The sequence below is a fragment of the Chinchilla lanigera genome, unplaced genomic scaffold, assembly GCF_000276665.1.
Source record: "Chinchilla lanigera isolate Chin_1 unplaced genomic scaffold, ChiLan1.0 scaffold00038, whole genome shotgun sequence".
Classification (NCBI taxonomy): domain Eukaryota; kingdom Metazoa; phylum Chordata; class Mammalia; order Rodentia; family Chinchillidae; genus Chinchilla; species Chinchilla lanigera.
This window is the reverse complement of record NW_004955439.1, coordinates 4,926,965-4,953,258: the sequence shown is the minus strand read 5'-3', so window position 1 is coordinate 4,953,258 and position 26,294 is coordinate 4,926,965. Positions and strand designations below refer to the sequence as shown.

Genomic DNA, 26,294 nt, shown 5'->3' with positions numbered 1-26,294 from the left:
TCACTCTTTCCCCTTAGCCACACTAAGTCAATTTTGAGAGGGAAAACCTCTCCAAAATGAAAATACCTCAAACAAAGCAGTGTTTAAAAAATTACAATAATATAGATGTATATGACCTCCAGAGTAGATTTAGGTCTACTCAAAGATGTGAAAAGCCAGACAGCTCCCTAGTGGCTATCTTACATGGCTCATTATTCCTTTTGAACTGAAAGCCAAACTCAAATTATCTATTCAAAATGTAGTGGAGTATTACCGCTGATGGCAGGATCACACCTTAAGTATGGAGAAAGCAGGAAAGCAAGACAGCCGGCATGTTTCTGGATGGAGAATGGCTGCAACTCAGTCACTCTGTGTCTTCTACCTGGAATCACCAGCCCCCCTCCTTCCTTTTCTATGAGAGTCTGGTCCCAATATTTCATCCTCTCACAGTTCTTTGCCAACTGTCAAAGCAGAATGGCCTTTTAAAATTCTATTACCACTGTTATACTTTGTACCTTTCTCCAATGTAGGATTTATCATATACAACTAAATGTAAAACATTGAAGAATGTGTCATTCTAGGAGGGATCACCCTTATTCACCAGCATATGCCTGGTCTTCTAGAACTCTGCACATGAATTTAGTAAATGCCAAGGGTAGAAAAGGATAAGTAAATATCTATAGACTTGAGTTCAGCTAGAGAGAGGACTAAGAAATGAGTAAGATGGAAAGGCAGGGACAGAGAACCTATTGTGCTAGGGTTCTCACAACAGACATGAATAAAAATGGGCAAAAGTGATGCCTGTTTGGAATAGTAAGGCTGATGCATAAATTTCAAATACTGTAAAGCTGTGGATAAGCTAAAAAATTCCTCAACTATTGTATTTTCAGAGCCAAGCAAGCATTCTCCAACCTTTACTAAGTTAAAACACAAAATAACAAAATCGACAGTGCTAGAAACACAGTAAAATAAATATGCAATGACAGAGAATATTTTTATCCTCTAAAGTTATTTATAATGTTTTGTTTTTTGGAACTCTTAAAATAAGGAATCTAAAATCAAGGAAACCTTTGATTTGGAAAAAAAAGATGCAATAAAAGCAGTGTTAATTAACATTATAAGCTGATCTGAAAGCAAAGAGAGCATCATGGAAACATAACTATTTAAAAAGTTTTATGATTTGAGAACCATAAAATGCAAATTGTAGTTTTAAGATAAATGAGTGGACCATAATTCTGTTGCTAGTAGATACTACAGTAATCCCTGGGGTGGGGACATTCCAAATCCCACAGCACGGAGGGATTTCCTTTTGTCAGTGGCACTGTGAATGGCGGGGAAAGAACAAAGCAGGGCCATGAAGTCTGCCTTCCAGTTGGTGCCAAGGAAGAACATCAGTTCAAAAGGCAACACTAGGAAGAACTCTCACTTATGGAATTATATGTTGTAAGATGAACTGCAATGTTAGCTTTCACATAAATAAATTACCCAAATTGCATTTTTGTTCTTTAAAGGCATTTTTCTACTTTTTTTTCCCCTTGAGGTGCTAGGAATCAAACCCAGGCTGTTATATATGCCAGGTAAGTGGTCTACTACTGATAACACTCCCAGCCCTAAATGTATTTTTTTTGATGCAATGCTAAAAAGTCACTTGTATTAGTTATTTTAAAAAGGAAATATATTAATATAGCACAATAATGAAAAAAAATGAAAATTCATTACTGTGTATCCAAATATCCTAGATCCTATCTGAAACTTTATGGCCATAGATTGCATAGATGCCATTTAATGAATTCACCCTGCTCTCTGTGCTTGGATTAAGTAAATCATACTGTAGTTCTCAAAAACAACAGCTTTGCTTACCCTCTCCAGATGACATCAGGTGATAAGAAGATTATGTTTGTGCATGGAAGTTACTTTCAACTTGAGATAAAAACTAAAATTAACTTTAACAGGAAAAACTGCCAAAACAGATTAACTCTGTGTTGTAAAAGTTAAATTTTAATTGCCCCCAGACTCCATCTAGGCAAAGAATAGCATCAGCAGTGGGGACCAGAGGTGTAAAACAGACTGCTCAGGTAGAGACAAGTGCAAGGCTCAGAGGCTAAGGAGGAATGCAGCCTCCTGGGCCTACAGATCTTCAAGTGTGACAGATGGCTAAGACAGACACAGGTGGACTCAACTGTCGCACGACTGACATTTTAGACCAGGTGATTGTGAGCAAGTGTCCTACGCAGTGCAGAATGGTTAGCAGTATCTTTTACCTCTATCTATTAGATGACAGATGACAACCAAAAGTGTGCCCAGATACTGTCACATATTCTGGGGCAGGATGGGGGCACAGTTTTGCCTCTAGCTGAGAAGCAGCATGTTAGAGTAAGTAGGGGGCAGAGAGACTCAAAAACCACTAAGGAACTTGGAGCTGATTCTCCAGAGAAAAGATAGCCCCTGAAATGGTGGAAGCAACATGAACACATTTTACTCAATAATAAACATCTACGACATATAAGTGACTATTATAGGTATAATGAGGATACAATGAACAAGATAAAAATAAGGTCTCTAATTTACATTTTTACAAAGACTGATAAGCAAGAAAATAGTCAAAATAATTTCATTTTGCAATAGATGCAGTGAAGAAACGAAAGCAGAATAACGTCAGAGAGTGACTGATGAAAGAGAGGGTGAAGGGGCTATTTTATTTCAGAATACAACTCTCCTGGGGGGAGCTGAAATGATTTGGGGTTGAAACCCTGGATGAAACTCTGAGGACCTGGGACAGAAGCTTCCTGGGCAAAGCAGGAATGAAGGCCCCGGGCAGGAATAAACCTGGGCTGCTGAAGGAACAAGGCTGGTAGCATAAGGGTGGGCAACGATGGTGACTCAGGCTGAGGTAAGAGAGGCAGGAGAGGCCTTACGCTGTAAGCCTCCTTCAACAGGAAGCTACTGAAGGATTTTAAATGAAAGGATAGTATGATCTGACTTATATTTTAAAAATAGGCTGTGTGGAGAGAAAAAATCTAGGGGAACTGAAGGCAAGGCTGGGAGACAAGACAAGAAACTGTCAATCCACTAGGCAAAGATGAATGGAGGTGGAGAGGGAGAAGTCAAGCGGTGCTCCAAAGCAGGGCTGACAAGCAGAACTTGCTCATGGATTAGAGGGGATGAGGGAAATGAAGAATCCAAAAGAATTCTTGCCTGGGCTTTTTAGTTTGAACGGGGAGAACAGGATGATGGTGGCAGTTCCTGAAATGGAGAAGGGGAATGGAGGAAAAAGTTGGGAGGAGGTAAGGAAATCAAGAGTTCACACTGGGATGTGATCACTGGATAGGTCCCACGACACCCAAGTGAAGATGGGCAATGTACAGCTGGGAGGCAAGTCTGAAGGGCTAGAGCTGTTTGGATGTCACTACATTGGACAGACTGCTTTAAACTGCCAGTGGTTTTACAAGAGAACCAAAGGACTGAACAGAGATGGAGAAGGGAAGAATCTAAGTATGAAGCTACCAGACACTGACACTACAAACAAGCTGGGGAGAAGAGCCAGCAAAGGAGGCCAGTGAGGTCAGCAGTGTCTGAAAAACCACAGGACAATGTTTGCAGTGGACAGGAGGCTTAATCATGGTCAGTGCTGCTGGAAGGTCAAGAACAAAGGAGAAAAAGCTGGATTTGGCAACAAGGAGGACATGGGTGACCTGGACAGTGGTACTGTCCACATAGTACCAGGGAAAGAAGCTGGATGGAGGAAAGAAAGCAGAGGAAGTAGAAACTGAGATTACAGACAACTCTTTTGGGAAAATTTTCTGTAAGGGACCGGACAAATGGACTGGTAGCTGCAGGAGGACAAGGAGGATCAAGAAAGAATTCTTAGAAGTGGGAGAACCACAACATGACTGTACATGCTATGGCAGAGAGGAAGACACTGAAATCAGCAAAGGCTCATGGCTATGACAGCAGCAGAGTCCGTGGGTAATGGGCAGAGGCAGCAGCAATGGGCCTTTGGTAGCAGCATGAACTTTTTATCCCTGGTAGAGCAGTAAAGATGCAGATACAGAAGCCTGAGGAAGGTGAAGGCTCAAGCACCTTGGCAGTAGTGTGGAGAAAAGATTGCAGAAAGGCAAGGTGGGAGGCAGGGAGAACAGAGCAGCTGTGAGGATCATCTCCAGGCAAGATGGTGCCCCTACCTATAGTGCTGGTGGGGTGTGGAGAGGCAAGATTTGGTGAGAAAGGGTGAGAAAGAGTGTGGTCATGAATTGGCAGCCTGGCTCTCCCCTCTGATAGCTTTGTGGAAGATGCTGCCATTCACAAAGAGAGTGAGCCAGGAGTAGGCTGCTAGTTTGCTGACGGTTTAGTGGTGAATAAGCATGGTATCTGCAGATTCCCCAACATCAGTGTTTAGCCACACAGACCCATGAGCCTGGAGCTCAGGGTGAGGATGAAGTCAAGTGACTGGAACCTGTGAAAAAGAAAAGATGAGGGCAAAAGAAGGACCTTAAGCATAACTGTGTATTCATCCAGTAACACTGTAGCCTTTAAAAACTAAATGGAATAGGCTGGGCATGGTGGCTCACGCCTGTATTCCCAGCACTCAGGAGGCTGAGGCAGGAGGATTGCTGGAAGTTTGAGGCCAGCTTGAGATACAAAGTGAGTCCAAGGCCACCTTGAACTGATGGAAGAGTGGGTAAGATCTTTGAAGCACTGGAATTAGATTAGGAACAGACAGAAACAGAAGTTGCTTTTGCTACTTTTCAGATTTCCCTTGCAGATCACTCCAAACTGCTTGCAGTGAAACAATTTACCAAAACTCAGACTTGTTTTTAATCTGAACTAAACTAATGAAGTTACATAATGCTTAAAGCCTATTTACCTTCTTAGGTACCTTCAAAGTTAAAAACTTCCAGGATATTACATATGGGATCTAGTAGTCACTACATAATGCTACTTTATTTCAGATTAGTAAGTAAAGCTGGGTGTGGTGGCAAACGCCTGTAATCCCAGCACTTGGGAGGTGGAGGCAAGAGGATCACCACAGGTTCAAGGCCAGCCTGGGCTACAAGTGAGTTCAAGGCCAGCAATATCTCTCTCAGCTGATGGGGAGGTAGGATGGGGCCTGGAGAGGTTTGCAAAATCCTGCTCACAAATTATTTCTGTAAAGGCTTTACAGCAGCAGAGACTCAGGGGAGGCACAGTTTTAAACAGTAGATGACATCCCGCCTATCAGGTTGGCAAAAGTTTCAGAGTACTAGAAGCCACTAATGGCCAAGGTGCTAGGAAACATGTATGTGTGGTCAGTATCAACATGGTTTTCTGGAAGGCCATTTACCAATAAATATAAAAAAACACTTTTTAAACATGCTTTGATTCAACATACATCTCCTGTCTTTAGAACAAATTATCAACCAAGAAAAGTGCAATAAGATGTATGTCTACAGATTCACTGATGCATAATAGTGAAAAATTAGTCCCATTGGCAGGAGATGGATTAAGTAGATTATAGTTATCTAGTGGAGTACCATGTAGTCATTAAACATGATGGAGATACTCTGCTGTGAGATTTCCCCACAACTGTTCAGTGAAAGTTTCCAGAGTACTATGCAGGCACATGGCATTTCTGTACAAGTCTATATCCTTGAGACATACAGAACAGTCTGAAACAGGGTTCCTACTTTCATTAGTGATTATAATTCAGTGCAATTTCTACTGATTTTGTTTTCTTTTTTGTACTTTTCCACATTGATTTTTTAAAAATATGTTTTTACATTTAAAAATTCATCTTTTCCTTTAAAAGATAGGCACTAAATGTTTTCTTTGAAAATAAACACTAATGTATGTACTGTGGGTCATGACTGTCCCCCAGAGCCCTTATATTAAAGGCCTGGTCCTCCATCAGCGGGTGGTAGAACTCTGACAGGCAAGTATTATAGGAGGTCCTTTGGTCATTGGGTATGGGTCCCTGAGAGAGAGTGTGGGACCCTGGCCTGTCTACTCTTTCCCTTGATCCCTAGCTTGTGATGTAAGCAGTTTTTCTCTACCAGTACACCCCTACCATCATCCCACCAGAAGCCAAAGGCAATAGGGCACTTGTTCATGGACTGGGCACTCCAAAACCATGAGATAAATAATCTCTTCTTTTAGAAGTTAAATATCTTAGGTATTTTGTTATAGAGGTATTAAGCTGACTATGTAAATAAAGACAAATATCTCTTATCCTATGGTGAAAAAGTAATAAATCAAAAAACTGTATTTATACATTAATTCTGAAATTTAAATATCTAGATAATTTAAAGTAACTTAGAATGACTATGAACATTTTCATTCATGTTTTTTTGAATAGCAAATGAGGGCTCAGTGCCTATGAGGTCAAACGCTGTATGTTATGCATAAATTGCTATAGGCAGTTACATTCTATACCAGCCACAGTAAAGAGAAGCAGTGGTGACTCAGCCAGTCCTTTGAGATGGCAACCTCCTCAAGGATGAACGTAGTGCACAGCGCCACAGGCAGAGAACATACTCCCTCCTGTGAAGTTCCAGTCATATCAATCAGTAAATATTGAGATATCTGACATTTCTCCTTATAAAAGGAAAAAAAAGACAAGGTAGCCATAAACAAGCTGAATTTCTCCAGAAATTCTTCCACCAAAAATAATAAATAAATAATTCAATAAGTAATATAAGGTAAGAAAATTAAAAAGTCACTGCTCTTAAGCAATGTGTGAATTAACTATAAAAGGCATAGTTATTTTCATTTTTAGAATTAGGGAATTACCAGTTAGTACCACTGCAGCAACTTAGATGACTAATGCTATCTTAAACATATTCACATGACAAAATCATACTTCAAAGTAATCAATGAACCCATAAAGAACAAGCAAGCTGTACTTGCTACCCAAAGACTGTGCAGATTTCTACACAGGCAGTGAAGATCCCATTGTCCATCCTGGGGAAACTTAGTGCTTTGGTCAGCTAACGAGACAGCTCCCACTAGCTCTTTCTTTGCAACCTCTGAATAAACAATAGACCACTGTATAAAATACAAATGAACATTTCTATTAATGTATTATATGCATTTTCTGAGAAATAAAATTTCATACTAATTATGGTTAAAGAAAGACTAAAATGAAAATATTTTTAAGAAATTGAAGAGTTCTGATTTAAGCATTTATAACATGTTCTCTTTTAGGCCAGCAGATGTAGCTGTGAATTAAAAGAGGAAATAACAGGCACTTTTGTCAAGTTGCTCAAGGCCAGCCATTAGGTGGCACCTTTTATGGGGGGAACTGGGTTTGCAGCAGATTCAATACAATATAGGGTAGCTACTGACAATTATTTGACACTGGAGTTCATTTTGATACTTGTATTTATCTAGAAATAAACACCTCATCTATTTATTAGGTCATATACTTGGAACATTTCTGCTCATCATTTTCTAAGATTGTTATACTAGATCACAGAAAACTGACATTTCCCCCAAATATTTAGTGATGCAACTTCATCATCAAAATTGTAAATGTAGGAGCTTTCTAAAGGCAGAGCTAAACACCATACATTGCTCACCATAAGCCTCAGAACAGTGTCATTAAGAATCTGTTAGGAAAGGGAGCAGGTAAGGACTTAGATAAGAACAGCCTACTGGGAAGCCCTGTCTTAGCACAGGCTCAGGGTAGGCCGACAAATGACTTCTCAATGAACAAACCAACAAGTTAATAAACATTACGGCCTTTAATTAAAAGATGTGCCCTTGGAAAGGCATCAGTGGGCTCATTTTTCTGTGAGACTTCTCAGACGTGCAGATCACGCTGATATGCCTAATAACCTATGTAGAGGGAGTTATTTGTGTTCTCTTTCTAGTTAGACATGAAGATATAATATAAAAGGATGTCACATACTCTTATATTCAGTAGTCCCAATCATAAAATGTTTTGTCCCCAAAATATTTTATTTAGGTAATAACCTTAATTAGTGCCATAAAACAAAGGAGTTCATGTTCTAGAAACTAAAATAGCACAGTCTAGCCTACAAAGCTAAATTCTCAAGTGTACGATAACCTAATTTTGTTGGTCTATGAACATTTAGATTGATTCATTTTTATGACACATAAAAACTATTCACATTTTCATACCTTAAATTTTTACTCATTTTATTACCTACAGTACTAAATACCTGAAACACTGGAAACATCACCTACCAATTCTACACAGTCAAGGTAAAGTGCTAACAGGCTGTGATTTTCACAGAAATAAGCAGCTTAATAACTATTACTAAGCGTTTGCATGACCCCCAGGTAGATTTTGTATGTAGTCAGGGAAATTCCTAGGCAGCTGTACTTTATTTTCAGTACAAATTAATAAAAATAAAATCTTGCACAATGTTTTAAAAAATAATATTGCTATTAAAGTATGCTTTTAGGAAACAAGGGAAAGTAAAATAACTAATCCATATACCCATAATTCATTCAGATATTTCTATCAGACATCTTTCCTCCCAGTTTTTCACTTGTTTTCAGATACCTGCTCTCTTATTATAAATATATATAGCTATGAAACTTTCTTTCATGTGCCACTATATCCTAAGCATTTTTCTTCTGCAGGTAGCTTAAAAGAAGGTTTCTCTTTTACGAGAAAACAACAGCCAGTCTTATACCAGACTGACATCAAACATCATGCTGAGCGATGAGGCCCCCACAGAAGATACTCAGAAAAAATTGGCAAGTTATCAAGAAATGTATGGATTATGTCATAATCAAATTCCTCCCCTAATCCTTACCCCTTCCACTTACTCCTGTATGTTCATCTTAGCTAATGGTGGTACAGTTGAAGAAAAACTAGTTCCTGCAGATTCAAGGCTGGGTTCAAATCTTGACTGCCAGTTATAAATTACATGATCTTAGGCAAGTGAAGTATCTGAGTCCCAAAGTTCCAATTGACTCATTTATAAAATGGGAGTTATTACTATCTGCTACATTTTTACTAAGAAGAGTAAATAGTCTGCTGTATCTAAAGTGTCTGGTACAATGCAAGAAATGCAAGAAAAACTGAATAGCAACAGTCATCAAAAATCTTCCAATCATAGGTTTTCTATTAATTAATAATTAATTATAGTTTACTGTTATTCTAATTAATCTCTAATTAATTCTAATTAATTAATTAATCTCTAGTTTACTAATTAATTAATTCTAATTAATCTCTAGTTTACTGTTACTGACTAGCCAGCAAAGTTACTTTAAAACTAAAACTTGGTCAGACCAGAGGAGAAGCACTATATTTTGTCTACCAGTGCATCTGTGTGAAAAGTGAAAGAATGTCCATGTTTAGTTACAATTAAATGTGAAATGCTCAATAATGTTTATAAGGTTGCTCCAGCAATCCCTCCACTTGCCTCATTTTCTCCCTCTCTACTGAATCACTTCCATCACCATATATATGCAATTAACTCTCTTACTAAAAACAAAAAAGAATTCCAGACCCCTTCCCCCTTTCTGGATATGACCCCATTTCTTTCTTTCACTTTGGGCTGATAAATTTTCATGATAAATGTGCCCTTGGAAAGGCATCAGTGGGCTCATTTTTCTGTGAGACTTCTCAGACGTGCAGATCACGCTGATATGCCTAATAACCTACGTACAGGGAGTTATTTGTGTTCTCTTTCTAGTTAGACATGAAGATATAATATAAAAGGATGTCACATACTCTTATATTCAGATATAAGGGCAAAACTTCAGATTTTCCTATACATACTGCCGCCAGTCTCTTTCCTCTATCCTCTTGAATCCATTCCACCACTGTCTCACCAACGACCATCACAGTGGTGATGACCAACACTCAGGGAGTGTTCAGTGCTCATGGTATGTGACTTCTCACCAGCACGCAACACAGTCAATTGTTTTCCCTTGAAATACTTTCTACCCCTAGCACTCCAAGCCCCCATTCTGACTTCCTTTCCTTGTTGTTAGGGGAATCTTTGCTACTTTTTCCTCACTGTCCAATCTTTAAACCTTAGCAGTACTCAAGGGCTCCTTTCTCAGACCTCTTCTTCTCTTTTCTATCCTCACTGCTTTAGTGAGTTCATCTGATCTCATGGTTTTAAACACTATCCATACATTGATGAGTCTCGAATTTACATTTCTACCCTGAGCCTTTCCCTGAATCTCAGACTTTTGTATCTAGGTGTTTACTTGACTCTCCATGTGGCTATGTAACAAATATCTCAAACTCGTAAGTCCTAAATGGGGTTCCTGATCTTATCCTCAACACCTCCTCACACACTGGTCCGCATTTGTTTTCTAGGTGCTCAGTTCAAGGCGTGGAGACATCCTTGACTTCACTTTCCCACTCCACATCCACTGTATAACAAATCCTTGCTGACCTCACCTTCAAAATATACCCAGAACCTCTTTTCAGCAAATTCACCACTGCTATCTGTCCCAAGCTACCATCCATTCTCATTTGTGCTGAAGAGCCTGGTCCACAGAACTTCCTAAGAGTTATTTTAAAAGAAAAAGAAATTGATAATCCTTGAAGTATAGATTTTTAGTTTGGAGTATAAATGTTATGCATGTACATATGTATGTTTTGTTTTGTCTTTTTGAGACAGGGTTTCGCTATGCAGTTCAGGCTGGTCTTGAGCTCACTTTGTAGCCCAGGCTGGCCTCAAACTCGATATGATCCTCCTGCCTCATCCTCCCAAGTGCTAGGACTGCAGGCATGTGCCACCACACCCAGTTATATGTTCATATATATATGTAGACATAAATACACATACATGTACATTTAGGTTCTTAAGATTTTTTTTCTAATAACATGCAAATAACATATTAATAATTTAAATAATTAATTTTAAAATGCCTTATTTTACAAGGGTATTTATATATATGGATGTCAAACAGTATGGGAAGTTGTTCCAAATTAACAATTTTATTAAACAAGTAGCTAACATCAACTTACGTAGAATGAACATTAGCTGTGAATTAGTCACTATATTTGAAAAACATTTATTATTTAATAATAATGAGAAGTTGCCTAGATACTAGCAAAAATTTAGTTACATTCTCGGTCATTACTTTTCAAGACAGAGACCAAAATATATGCAAATTTGAAAACGAGAAAAATTTAGACAACAGAAAGTAAAAGAAAGGAATTACAAGACTACTGTTACTTACAGTGTGAACTCCTAAAGCTTTCCAGACTGCAAAGCTGATCACACCAACCCCACACCAGGCATAAAGTGAGCCCCAGCCCAGAGCTCGCAAGGCAAGAGAAGACCCACTCTCTGGTAAGGCAGCTGTGGCCACACTCCCCTGCAATGAAGACAGAAAGACTTGGCTAACACAAATCTGTTCTGAAAGGATAAACTTGCTTGGAGTACTATCTGAATAAGTAACATGAAACACTGGGAGGCCAGAGGAGCCCAAGATCAAATGGTAGCTTTGCTACTTAATAATGTCATGGCTCCTCTGAACTACAGATATGGGTATACAAGGCACAGTGCCTGCTAATTCTTCCAGAAAAATCTTAGAACATTTCATCAAGATTTCTCAAAGCCTCATACATTCGCACTTGCATTTGCATTAGTAGAACATTAATTAGCTAATCTAATAAGAAATAGCAAATCTTTAACATCCTGTCTTCCATGTGGAAAGAAATTTTCATTTACATTTTACAAAAGTCCTTTTACTTTATAGACATTTTCTTTATAGTGTTCATCCTATTTCATAATACAAGCTTTTCTCTCTTATTTTTTTTTTGGGGGGGGCTTCCAGGGATCAAATTTAGGGGTGCTCTACCACTGAGCAACACCTTACTCCCCTCTTTTGTTTTAAATTTTGAAACAGGGTCTTGCTAAATTGCCCAGGCTGATCTCAAACTTGAGATCCTCCTGCCTCATCCTCCTGAGTAGCTACAATTAAGAGTCATGTGCCACAGTGCCCAGCATAAGCTTTCCTTCTGCTTTATAACAGTGATACTGTTCCTAGTGTAAAGAAAGCCTCTGCTCTGTTGATCTGCATCCCTATGCCCAGCATCATGACGAGACCTGGCAGGTATTCAGTGTTTGCTGACACTTTTTATAAATATATCTTAGATCTAACCAGACCAAGACCAAGAGATCTTTCTGTAGTCATTTTCTATGGTATAAAATAATGTACCTTTTTATTCTTTTCAGATGTTTGTTTAATTTCTTTTTTTTTTTTTAATGTACCTGGAATCAAACTCATGACCTTGTGCTTGCCAGGCAGGCACTGTGTCACTGAACTATATCCCCAGCTGTTTGTTTAATTTCAGTATGATTCTACAAATACATTTCACATAAATCAACTGACTTTTAATTGCCCTGAATTTTCATGTAGAAGCAGTGGCACTAACCAAATACCATTTTACAAGGGTCAGTTAAATGCTTTGGCCTAAATTTTATTTTAGAAACACAGACTAAAAATCTATTATTTCCCTAGAGAGGACAGAATTCACCTAGGTGTATATATTTTTACTGTCTACATAAACCTATGTTTGTTTTACTAAATCTAGTTCTAAAAAGGTGACTATGTATGAATATAACTCTTAATGACACATTAATATGTACAATAAAATGTGAATTTTGCCTAACCTAGATTTTTTAAAAAAATGTGTACATGTTATTATTTGTGCAATATCAGTCTTATAAACTGTGAGATGAAATGAAAATTAGCTGTAATTAACAAGTTATTGTCTACATGCTTTGAAAAATAAATTTTAGTGGAAAGTTGATATTAAAAATTGATCCTTAATTGCTCAAAGAAAAAATAAGCATTTAACTGTTCCTTTCAATTTTTCATGCTTATATCTGGTAATCTGAGTAACTACTTTGAAGACAACAATATGCAATATAACAACCATTGTTGAATTTAAATTGTCTTGTTTTTTGAAATTCTATATCACTTCTAATTTTTTACTATTTTCTATTCTCTTTAAATTAAAAAAGTAAAAAAAAAAAAAATTGATCCTTAAGTTTTAAAAAGTCTAATCACAAGCTTTTCCTCTGGGGAAAAATGTCATTCATACACTCTATTCAAAATTTTCAAAATGAATGTTGGCTGACTTGCTACAGGAAAAGACTGACTTGCCAAAAATAATGTTGTCTTAAAAGATCTTTGATATAGTCACAAATGCTACCATTTATATTTATATATATAAATAATACAAACATACATGTATATTTTAAAAGCTATACTTCCTTTCACTGCCACATTACCTTTTAAAATTAAAATTAAATTACATGTATTTGGAAATGGAATTTAACAAATCATACTGCAGTTATGATACTTAATACCCAAAGATAAAAGATTATTTTACAAATGAAAGCTCCATGTTTATAATATCTTTATGTCTAAAACCATGAGTACCCCTTACTTATCTTGAGAGGAGATGACAAGAATTAATCTATTATGCACATTTTGTATGGAGAATCTATGAAGTGCAATTTGTTCATTTTTAAGGTCAACTGCAAAACTAGTAAGTTTCATATTTTTAGCTTTTTTCAATATAATTCTGGGATTAATTTTAGTTAAGTCAAATGGATTTTTAAATAGAATGCCTAGTCTATTTGATATTATAGCCATATCAAAAAGATGGATGACAACTTGCTCTTTTTATCTGTTTACATAAATGAATCTTGAAATAACTCAGCTATCTGATAAAGCTTTGCCATGTCATAGTATTACACTGAGGCACTGATTTAAAGTACTATAGGTAAGTAAACTTTATCTTAATACAGTTTAGTATTAATTTATCATGCATTAATTCTGTATTTTCAATTGTTCTAACCAAACAGACATATATACACATAATTTACACATATAACACCTCATTCAGTCTCACAATCATTTTTGTAACTGATGTGTGAGAAGTATCTCACAAAGAATTTTGGTCAATTTTAACAGATCAAAGAAACTCAAGCATGAATTCTTTGGCCGCCTTAACTTACACCTTCCTCTTTCTATTTATTCAAAGAATTACAAAGAAAAATGCATGCTCACTGAGTTCTTCTTATGGCTTTTCAACTCCCAGCTTTCTAGCATAAGACAACTAAGACAATGAAAACAAAGACGCTAATGTGATTATTATCTTCCAGAACAGAAGCAATGCAGGCAGCTTCCCACTGAAAAGTTGGTCACTTTAAAGTCTTTTTGTGCTCCAATATGAATCTGTGTTGTAATGAATACTTAGATTCCCAGGCTAGTGGACAGTTTACTTGTTATTTATTGGTGCAAGTGGTATCATTTATTATGCAGAAAAAAACAAAGATGCAGAGAGTTTTACTTTAGGCAAGTAGATTAATCCATATGTGGCCCACTTTCTGTTCTTAGGTAAGAATGATGTACAGTATCAGGGTCTCCTATGGTTTTGTAGGGGTTAAATGAATAAAGCCCTTAGAAAAGTAGCACATGGTAAGCACTCAGATGTTAGGTATTATAATTACTACTGTGAATGTTATGACTTTAAAGTACACTGCCTAAGCGATATTCTTAAACTAGTGCTTGTTCAGTGTAATTCCTTAACCGTGTACTCCAGAACCCGAGTTCTACAAATCAATTTACTTTTTGGAGTCTGGATAAGATGTCCTAATTCCGTATTTCCCAGAGGGAAGCAGAAACTTACATAACATATTTAAATATCCAGAGGAGTGGTTCTCAAATTTTCTGGTCTCAAGATTCCTTTATACTTGGACTCCAGAGGTTTTCAACTATGTGGATTGTATTCAATATTTACTTAGAAAATAAAACTAAGAAATTCACATTTTATTTATTTAAAAATAGTCAATCAATTATAAATTAATATAAACCCATTTTTATGAAAAATAACTTTTAAAAAATGTGTAGAGTTTTACATTTTTGTTAATCTTTTAAATGTTTATTGTAATGAAAGATGTCTGGATTTTCATATCTCCTATAGTCAGTCTGCTGCAGAATGTTCTTTTTAAATTGATGTATAAAATACTGAAATATCTTATACTACAGGGAGAAAATGATCCACAGGATACATGGCAGTGATTTGGGTAGCTCTAGGTAACTCCTCAGAGTATTCACAGGGAATTCAAACGCACTTTATTTTATTTATTTATTTATTTTGGTACCAGAAATCGAATTCAGGACCTTGCACTTGCCAGGCAGGCGCTGTGGCCCTGAGCTATATCCCTAGCCCCAAAATACATTTTAAATGTAGTCTATCAGTCATCACATAATTCAGAAGGAAATTCAACTGATTTATGGTTTTTCACCTAACACTTTTCTTCCATAGCACACATCGATCTACAACTATATAGTTATTTGAATATTTAGCATGTGTCCACCACACCAGACACCTCAGTTCCTAAAGGTCAGAGGTATTGTTCATTTCTGTATCGCTTATACCTAACTACTTGGATGCCTGATACATAAAATATTCCAAGTAAACATTTGTTGAAGTGATGAAGTCATAAATAAATAAGCCAAATAGGATAGGAGGGCAGAGACAAAAGACAAGAACAAGTAACTACAAGTAAACATGAAGGAAATTTCTTATTAACGAGGTAAATGAAGTACATGAGAATAACTGTTCAATCCTGCTCATCACATAAGAATTTTCTGCTCTAAGTAGATTATAGTCAACTCACCAAAGTTTACTGAGGACCTACTATATGTCAGGTATTTTCCTAGGGACTTGGACTACAGTAGTGCCTGATCCCTGTGTTCAAGGAGCTGACACGGTTTTCATCAGTACTAAGACGAATTTTATTTCAACATTTTAACATCACTGCAATAAATGCCTCTTGCAGTCAGTATCAAGAATTTAATTGCCATTACTTATTCTTGCTAGTTGGTACACAAAAACTGGGGTCTCTAACTACTAATAGCAAATTACCTACATTTAGGTTTAAAGTCATGCTATAAGTATGAATGTACAAGATAAGCTTTGGAAGTCTTCCTCTACTAAAGTTTAACAAGCACATCTTTCTTTTTAAAAGAAAATAAACAAAATCAATTAATCTGCGCACTTCTTGAATCCACGAGGTGTAAACAGTTTACTTCTTAAAGCAATATGAAAAGCCACCAACATTCTTTTCTTGTGCAAAGAACTGCCTTTATTGTAAACAATAACAATCCTATGAATGGATTTCAGTGTTACAAACCTTATTAAACCATTCAGGGCTTTTCTTTTTAGCCAGTGATAATGTTGTAACAAATCCAGCTAGCATCCCTGCTGCAGCAACAGAACCCAGGAAAATTCCACCTGCCAAGTTTGAGGGAGAAGGGGTACGTTACAAAGATGTACACAAGTCTTACACAAATTTTACATTACATTCAAAATTACTTTTGAAATTCGAGAAATGGCTAAACAATTCTTGCCAAAGGTAAGTGACAGCGACTGTGAAACCCGCGTGACCTCACGACTTCTGGCTCCTGGGGTCATTCTGAGGCACAGTTCTCTCTTGTAGAGAACTGGCGCAGGTTCCCTTCCCACTCCCCTGGGGCAGTGGCTTGAAGTTTCTCCAGGAGAGGAAAAGAGAGATCGTGACAATTAGAAAATCCAAAGCATGAAAGAAACTGTAGAGAGGCTGGGGCAATGCGCCACGCACGGGAGAGGAGATCACTGGACCTGTCCCGGTGCCCAGGAGACTGCACCTGGCGATAGGCTTAACTGCCCCACCAGCTCTAAGGGCTCTCACAGCCGGCTGTGTTCACGAATGCCATCCCAGCGCAATCCCGGGCACTGGGTGAGCTCGCTCCGACGCCGCACCTCACTATACCACACCTTTAACCACGAAAAGCCGGTCGTCCGTGGACCCCCGAGCCTCCAGTGAAGAGGAGGTCTCTACAGGCCCAGAGTCCTCTGCCTCCATGTTTAAGTTTCCACTATTGCGTCCGGCACCAACTGGGTCCGGGTGGAAGCTAGAGGGAGGCGGAAGAGAAATGTTCCGCGGCTCGCCCCTCCCCTCCCTGCCTCCGCCTTGTGCAACCTGAAGACTGGTCCCCGGGGTCCTACCAGTGTGCAAATCTCTCTGCCGCCGCCGACGCCGCGGGCCGGGAGGATGAGGCGGCTCGCAGCAGTGTCCCCAGGTTAGCTCCAGGGTCAGTGTCTTCTAAGGCGGTCTCCCAGGGAGGGTTTACCGCCTTCTCCAAGATGACGATTGCAGGACTTTAACAATTCTGTCTACTTGAAAGAATACCCAGACCTGACTCTAGGAGGCAGTGAGAGGTCGCAGATTGAGCTAGGAACCCATCCGAGCCTAGATTGAGACCCTAGCGGTCAGGTTCCTCATCAACATTACACTGCATCCAAAGATTTGCCCTGCGCGAATATCCCACGGTTCCAAAAAAGCAGGCTTCAGTCTTTGTACTTTGCTGAGGAATTTCAAAACATTGCCGCTTGGGGGTTAGAGGCTTTATCCTGGAAGAGCGCCCCCTATCAGCACTGCGGGGACGCTCTCTGTCCCCTCGGTTTGATTGGCGGGGAGGGGAAGACCGCAAGAATGAGCACAGCGGGCAGAAGCCCACTTTAAGAGCTTGGTATCAGAGGCTCCATGGTTGCCCACCAGCTGCTGGGAAGCGTTAGCAACTGGCAGGTAGGCCTGGCCCTCACAGTCTGAGAGGCTGGTGATGACTTCAGTCGATGACCACTGAAAGGAGGAGGCCAGAAGTCGGTAGAAAGTCTTTACAACCTCTCAGAGACACAGGACAACATTGTTTAAAGCAAAGCAATAGGTCTGTCTGGCTTTTTTTGTTTTCTAATCACTCCAAGGCATGGCTTTCTGAGGATAAAGATGGGGTTCTATATTTTTATATTCCCCAGCTCTCAGCATATTACCTGGTCCTGCACAATAAGTGCTTGTCAGATGAATGAGGAAATGAATGCAGTAAGTTTTGCATCCGTTAAATTCATATAACCTCCAACCTAGGTTCAGGTCCTAAATTACTTTTTAGCTTTATGAACTTAGGGTAATTTAGCCTCTACTTCTGTTTCCCTCATTTGTTAAATAAAGAAACACAGTACCTACTTTGTGGGGTTGCTGCAAGAATTAAATGCAACAATGCATATAAAGAAGCTAGCGTAGTGGTTGGCAAAAAAAAATGATAAATGTATGCTTTAATTATTGTCACTTTTAATTTGAATAGGGTTTTTTTGCTGCATTGCCTATGAAAATTTAAAAAATTATAGATGCCCAGATTCTGTCACTAGAGATTATGGCTCTGAAGATCCAGGGAAGGGTAAAGTTTTAAAACTCCATGAGGGTTCTGTTGATAAGCAGCAAGAACTACTGCTCTGTTTCTGTATGGATGAGACCACTCAGAATGTATTTGACCTTTGAGTTCCTTGGAAACACAATGTCAGAATCTGAAAGGGCCCTTTAAGCCGATAAATTCTCTGCCAATTTGCTGAAGGTCATAAGGCCTTACACTTTCTCTTTCCACTCACAGATAATAGTGACCATAACTGTTAACATTTCCTGGGTGTTTTCTATATGTGCTTGCTATTGTTTGGGTGTTGAACACACCCATAAAGGCTATGGGCTAAGGCTTGGCTGCCAGAGTAGCGCTTTTGGGGAATGGTGAAATGTTGGAGGGGGTGCTAATGGAGTTCTTTAGGTACTTGAGGGTGTGCCTCCAAAGGGTTAAGGGATCCAGGTCCCTTCCTCTACCTTTGCCTTCTTAGTGATGTCAGTGGTTTGCTCTACCACGTGCTCCATTATATGCTGCTATACCACAGGCTTCAAAGAACAGGGCTAACTGATCATGGATCAGAACCTCCAAAACTGAGCCAAAATAAACCTCTTCTCTTTATAAGCGGCTGGGCATGGTAGCACATGCCAGTTATCCCAGCACTCTGGGAGGCTGAGGCAGGATAGCAAGTTCAAGCCTAGCCTGAGAAATTTGGCAACTTAGCAAGACTCTATCTCAAAATAAAAACTTAAAAAAGAAAGAGCTGGGGATATAGATCAATGCATAAACCATGAGTTCAATCCCCAGTCTCTCTCTCTGTCTCTGTCTCTCTGTCTCTCTCTCTCTCTCTGTCTCTCTCTCTCTCTCTCTCTCACACACACACATACACACACACACACACACACACACACACACACAATCACAGGGTTATAGCAAGATTGTGATTGAAAACTAAAAACTCTGTATTATGGTTTAGTTCTGGATGTGCTCCCAAAGCCTCATGCAGTGATGGGGCAGGCATCTAGAGTTTATGATTGATTCATGGGTGTGAGTGTTACATGCACCCTGGAGTGGATCATTTGCGTATGTAAGGGAGAGAAAGATGCTGCTTCCCGCCACTCTTCCCTTTTGCTCTTGCTGTTTTTTTGCTGTCTTCTGCCTCCATGAACTGTTGCTGTCTGCCATGTGTCACCCTGCCTTGGAGCCAGCCAAGTATGGACTTAAATCTCCACAGACTGTGAGCTAAATAAACTTTTCCTTCTTTAATTCTGGATGTCAGGTATTTTGTCTCAGCAATGAGAGAAAAGTAACCAAGACACTCTGACATTGTACTAAGTGCTTCAAATACATTATATCATTTAATCTTCTCCACAAACTCAGAAAGACTAACCCGCTCAAGCTTGCAAGTTGTTAAGGGGCAGAGTCAGGATCTCAGAGCAGGTCCTTCTTTACCCTCTGTGCCAATGGTTCTCAGTCTGAGCTTGATCACTGGACTCCCTGGAAAGGCTTAATGGACACAGACTTCTCTGCTCAGTTCCTTGACTCAGTTGGGCCTGAGAACTTGCATTTCTACAAGTGCAGGCTCTTGCACTCCTTTGTTGTCTCCCTAAAACAGCACAGAAACTTTTTAAGAATTATATTATTTTCTACCAAAAGGAACAGAAGGGAGACAATAAAACTTTAGAGAGCAAATAAGTACCTAAAGATAAAAGACAGATAATAGGAAATAGTGAGACAGTCTTTTGCAAAAGGGAAAGGGACCAAGAGATGGAGGGAGGAAAGGGGATACAAAAAGAATTAAGATGTATTATGTACACTTACCAGTCTCCCATTATGTGCCACAAACATGCATTAATTCAAAGAATCTGGGGAAGTTGTAGCACCTGTACTCCAGAGTTTGTCTCCATTTTGAGAGCAACTGTAAATCCTGTGGGACTCTGTCTGCTTTTATACAGAAGGATGTGGCTCTTACACGCTTCCTTCTTACTCCCAAAAGTAAAGAACCATTGTCCCCAGTTCTATGTGAAAGCTGCTCATTTCCTTAATATATAGAAAACTGGAAAAAATGAAAGCAAGCCAGTAGATAGATACTCTTGAGCCTTAGGTAAGCCGTGTGTATGTTGAGGATCTTTGTAGGATACACTCACAGAGGGAAGGGACTGACAGCTCCTTGGAGAGGGACATTTTATGGGGGACTGCAACCCTGTTCCTTACCAGCTCTAGAGGCCTTTCCTGTGGCTCACTCTGCACCAGCCCCCAGGAGACAGCATTTCCAGAGGCTAAGATGCCTGTGAAACCACAAAGGATGGGAGTTCCTGGCTCTGAGATTAGGACTACATTCCAAGTTAGACGCTGAAAGAAAACATTTTTTAAAAGACAGTGCTACCCAAAGTCTCACATTTCCACAGTGCACACAATTAGGGACTTCGAGAGCAATCTAACTGGACTGTTTTAGGAATTTCAAAAGCCCACTTAGACTTGTTTCTGTGGAAATTCATAATGCAAACTCCAAACAGGTGACTTGCAAGCATTCTGAGCACAGTCTCTTTGCCAGACAGGGACTTTAGTTATGAAACAGCAAGACAGCATTTCCAAGTGTGGAAACCAGAGATTAGAAAGTTGCAAGGGTCTGATGCTCTGTACAATGCCATCAGGACTGCCATTTCAATGCAAACATGATTCCCTTTTAGGAAAATGTAATAGAAATGTCTTACTGCAGAAAGGAGACTGCTGGGAAAGCATGTTTATCTGAGGCAGACGCTGTTGCTATTTTGGTGTTTGTTTGAGTCAGCTGAATGTCCATACCAGCAATGCCTCTGACCATGTTCTTATTTCAAACTTTTTGGCTCCTGTAACTTCTATTTCAAATTCTATTAACATTATGGTTTCCAGAATTGTGATAGCCCTAGCTTTAGTTAGTTTCAGACATGGATGGGCCTCTTTTCCCCATCAGTTTTAAAACATTTCTTTGGAACTTCAATTACTCTGTTTAACGTGTGAGGCTGAATTATTTTTAGAATCTGGTGAAGGTCGTATGTTGGTCAAATCATTTTCACTTCTCCTTGCTATAGGATGGTTGTCAAAAACATAGTGCAGAAGTCATTGAAAGTTAATGCCTGATTAAATACATACACAGAAAAAAAAATCTTCAGGATTTCACTCTGAATCACTAACAGAGGTTACCTTGAGGGAAGAGGAGGGTGAACTTTCTCTTGTATTTCTTCTACTTTTTGTCATTAATAAATAAAATGTTAACCAAATCAACATTCTAACATATTTCTATAATGTTGGACAACATTTAAACAGAGAATATGTATTACTACTTTCAGAAGAAATAAAGAAGAAAAACAATAAAATACTTTAAAAATATATTACCTTATTTTAAAAATGGACTGTCTGGTTTAAAGAGAAATATTATGTAGGTTTCCAGGGTAACTCATCAAACTCTCCAGCATGATACCCAGCAACAACATTCTTGGAAAGCAAGAAAATCATCCCAGAAGCATTTTGTTGTAGGAGAAAACCTGGGCTAGCCAGAGAGCCCACGTGGTATTTGCCTTCCCCACTTTGCTGTTGTCAGGCCTCTTGGCTTCTTCCTTGGGTCTGTAGTGGATCTGCAGAGCTACAGCTACTTTTAAGCCCCACTGCAATCAATACAGTGCAATATAAAGGGTAAGTATTGCAATAATTCTTCTTGAGTGAGCTGAATCTACACTTCGAAAGCTGGAGACTCATTACTCACTTCCGGTATCTCATTACTTATCTTTTAGAATCCTATTTTGTAACTGTTCCAGGTTGAATGATGTTTGTCTTTATCACAGTAAGTGAAAGTTGCCATTATAGATTCTTCCTTTCAATTTTTCTTTGCGTATCTTTCCGAGCTCTTTCTATACTGTCAACTGAATTGTTACTCTTAATGATCATCCAAAAATCCTTTTGAAAGCTGTTATAGTTCAAAAGCCCATAGATATTTTCTTACAAAATTTCCTTTAACCATGTTCCTGTCTCTTTTGAGAATCAAATATGATGACATATGTTCAAATGGAATGCCAGTAATAGAAAACCTTTCAACATTCCCCCAAAGTAAAGTGTATTTCCATCTACCTACAGTATCAAACACAGCAGGTATGTTACACACACATTTATGATTAAAATCATAAGTAGATCAACCACTTGTGTCATTAAATACCTAGTGTGTTTATTTTATTAATTATCTTTCCTTAATCAGATATAGTAAAGATTGTAAACTATATAATGATTTAAAAGCAGCTTCTTCATACATATGATAAATGAGTGACCACATAAATTAATACAATCTTTCTTGACCAATATTCTGTTTAGATCAACTTTCCATTCAATTAGCATGTATTTACCAAGCACTTATGGTCTTAGATGCTGGATTTACTCTTGTGAGGTAAAGAGACACGGTCCTTTGCTCATTAGAACTTATAGACCATGACCCTTGATTGTCTAAGTAAGTAAGAATTTCATTAAACTGTGTTTTTGTTTCACCTTTGTGCTTGATATTCATTCTAAATGTATGTCTTTTACTTCTCACCTTCACAAGTAAAGTATGATTTCTATAATGTTGGAAAACATTTAAACAGAGAATATATATTACTTTTTTTCAGAAGAAATAAAGAAGAAAAACAATAAAATACTTTAAAAATGTATCACCTTATTTTAAAAATGGACTGTCTGGTTTAAAGACAAGGGGGCTAGAGAATCCAACTTCCATTCTACTCTCTAAACCTTGTGCTCTGGTGCTGGACTGCAACTGCTCTGGGGAAGAGATACATTTTCTGGTGCACAAAAATTACTTCCTGGGCTAATATTGGCTTTGGAAACATGATAACTTAGTATTCAAAGGCTAGAAACTTATTATAAATATCCTAACTGTTGGGGATATATCTTAAATGTCCAGTGTATTAAGATACACACACACACACACACACACACACACACACACACACAGAAAGAGAGAAGGATTTTGAGCTGGAGTCTTAGCCCAATTGTATAGTTAAAGGACCACTAAAATCTGTACAGATTCAAAGTACCTTTCAAATTCAGCAAACAAGTCAGAAAGATGTCACTTCTAAAGAATGCCAGGATGCTCAAACTACTCAAATTTATGTTATTTAAAGAAAACATGTACATGACCTTCAGATACATCTTTATAATTGGCTGCTCAACTGTTCCACTCTGCACTGCCAGAGAAGTGTCTATGATTACTTGCCACTGGGAAGTATACTTACATTTTAGTAACATTTTATTGAGTTTTGAAACATTTGATTTACTCTTGCCTATCGAGTAATAATCTCTTAGAATGTTATTATAGAGCCTGATAAAATATTTCACTCTACAGTAAATTACATGCCATCTAGATGCTAGTGTTTTATTTAGGTCAACTGTACAGGGCCCAGAGCCCTTTTAAAAACATTCAAAGCATTTGATGGATTCATTGCTGAGTGCACTATAAATAAATGCAGCCTCAAATTCCAGACAGTGAAAATGATGTGCCAAGGGATACATCCGAGCTACCATCGTGAATGATGATTTTTTTTCAAGGTGATCGGAAAAGACCCTAGAATAGTTGTCTGGAAACCAGAGTCTAGTTCCAGCCCTGCCAGTAACCGGAACTGGCCTGGTTTCATGACTCTCAGTACAGGATGTATGTTCTTCCTCTGTAAACTAAGGGAAGGATGAGCACTCTTTTCAAGTATGTCTTGTGGCAGACCAGTTCCAGAAGCTGTTGTTATTTGGAAACACACACACACACACACACACACAAACACACACACACACACACACACGCACACGTGCATACACATACATAGAGTTTGTAACCCAATAAGTTTGGCAAACAAAATCTAACAGCTTTTTTTTGCTCAGTATCTTCAAGAGGAAGGCACAAAAAGCAACAATTCTAAAATTTGTTTGGCTGCAGAAGCCTTTGTTTAGGGGTATCTCAGGGGCCCATGTATCTTAAAATATATTTTGAGAAAATAGTAAACTAGGTCCTTAGGATTCTTTCCAGTATCCAAATGCTGTGGTTCGGGTAAGTTTGGAGAAGTATGGCCATTCCAGTTAGAAGATGGAAAGTAAACCCTCCCTCCTTCTGCAGCTCATGGTCAGAATTAAACTCAGTGACGTCTCCACTCTAGTGTTTGTCTGAAGCAGAAGGGTGGTCTGAATAGTAAAGACCAGACTTCACAAATGGCATAGAACTTTCCTTCTACTTAGTCCATCATGTTTCATGTTCCCATGTCAAGCTCGGAGTTAGTCTTCATATTCTAAGAGAGAATAAAGGAAGTTATTTGCTGGAGGCAGGGAGGGCAAAATGGTCACAAATAATCTACTTCATTCCAACCAATTAGGAAGAAAAATGCAGTCCCCAAGGCATATTCTGTGTTGGTAGAGTTGAGAAACCAAAATAGATGGATGTACAGTAGATTTAGATTTACTATTTCAAGCCGTGCTATATATTTATCCTTATTTGGTTGACTTATGTGGAGTTGTATGCCTATGGAAATGAGAGTGACCTTGGATCATGCCACTGATATTCTTGTGCCCAGGAAGGATTTCACTCAAGTTTTCTTAATTACAGACTCAGCAGTAGCTCCATCATGACTCCTGACTCCAGAACACATTCCACCTTACACACAACTTCTCTTGTAGTAACTGAGTGTATTGTGGTTATGGGGAAAGTAGGCAATGGAGAGATCTGTGATGTGGTGTGAGGATGTATATGCCAACCACACCCTCAGCTTCTAAGAAAAATGGTATTGGCACTTCAACTTGCAGATATTTCTGTCTTGTGTCACATGATCTACTTGTCCTGGCCAAAGCAGATTGGCAGAGTCACCACCAGACCCCGAACAGTCATCTGTAACCTAACAACTTCACCCAATGGGAAATGCACTGTTGCAGATCCACTTGATCTGCAGCACATAATGTCTTGACTGTTCCTCTCTCTTGCAGCTCAGCCTGCTGTTCTGCCTCCTAGTGCTCCTGCAACTATCCTGCTTTCTCCTACTCAGATTCTTTCTCTGGCTGTCAACCTCACTAAAGCATCAGCCCTTCTGGCATCTTTGGTGGTATTGGTGAAACACGCTCCTTTCTCATGTAAATTATTTCATACGAGTAGGTCATCAAACACCTGCAGGCTGAAGACATACCCACAGATGCCATCTGCTTTCCTGTTCACACACGCTAGAAGCCAAAACCCATAAGCTGCCAAGAGTTCTGTGCCTTGTTATGCTTCTTAATATTGCTTGTGGTTAGTTCTGACACTCCACCTGTGCATGCAACTCCAAGTGTCAGATCTTATTCCAGGTCCTAGCTTTTCCCTGTATGCCCTGATCCATGTACTGGCTGCATCCACAGATGGCCACATCCCTGATGGTCAAACTTTACTCTAGGCAATACCAACTTCTGTTTCCAGTGGGTTGTCCACAAAGTACTTCCTTCCATTGCATTATCAACAAGCTGTGTTAATTTGAAGGTGGATGAGCACCCAGGTCCAAAGAGTGACCTATGTATCACCTACAAGAAGATGCATTAGGTCACGGTTATATCAACATGTTTATAGATAGCTGGTACCTAGAGCTAGAAGGCATGCTTGTTACCTTTAACAGAAGGCACAAAACAAGAAGGGTCAGTCAAGTAATGAATGAGAAAAGGCCTCAAAATTACTTAGCTAGATAGCCTAGAATAAAAATCAGAAGCAAAAAAAAATGAACTTCAACAGGAAAACATCAAATTTCTAGAAAATATAAGTGCAGGAAAGAAGCAGTTTGGCCTACAGCACTTCTATGACAAAGACATGGACAACTGAGTGGGCAATAATGCTGAAACAGCAAAGATGATTGTGTACCTGCCTCTGGAAGATCTCTTCTGCTTAGGTCTATCACTTCTGGTGCCACCTTCAAGATGTCCTCAGAAAGAAGTGTGGCAGAGGAAAGGTGACTAGGCAAGTGGGAAATCTTAGGCATGTTATCTAGGAGTAAATAGTTGAGAAAAAAAAATATTTAGACCAGAGAAGAGAAGAACTGGAGGACTGATGCTAAAGAGGGCAGATAGATCTTCCAGGAGGCATAGGAAGAGGTGGAATAGACTTTGCTTCATAAATAAGAACGTCCTAAAGATTTGAA

At 38.8% G+C, this 26,294-nt stretch overlaps 1 protein-coding gene across 1 annotated transcript in view; it reads right to left on the bottom strand.

The window, feature by feature from the left end:
- The window catches only part of Tmem242 (transmembrane protein 242), a 28,549-nt gene extending 11,676 nt beyond the window's left edge, over positions 1-16,873 (bottom strand). The window contains exons 1-3 of the mRNA XM_005390538.2: positions 16,736-16,873; positions 16,113-16,213; positions 11,134-11,271 (exon numbers count right to left, since the gene is read on the bottom strand). Coding sequence (XP_005390595.1) covers positions 11,134-11,271; positions 16,113-16,213; positions 16,736-16,823 — 327 coding nt within the window. The 5' untranslated portion in view covers positions 16,824-16,873. The remainder of the gene's footprint in view (positions 1-11,133; positions 11,272-16,112; positions 16,214-16,735) is intronic.
- Between the last annotated feature and the right edge of the window lie 9,421 nt (positions 16,874-26,294).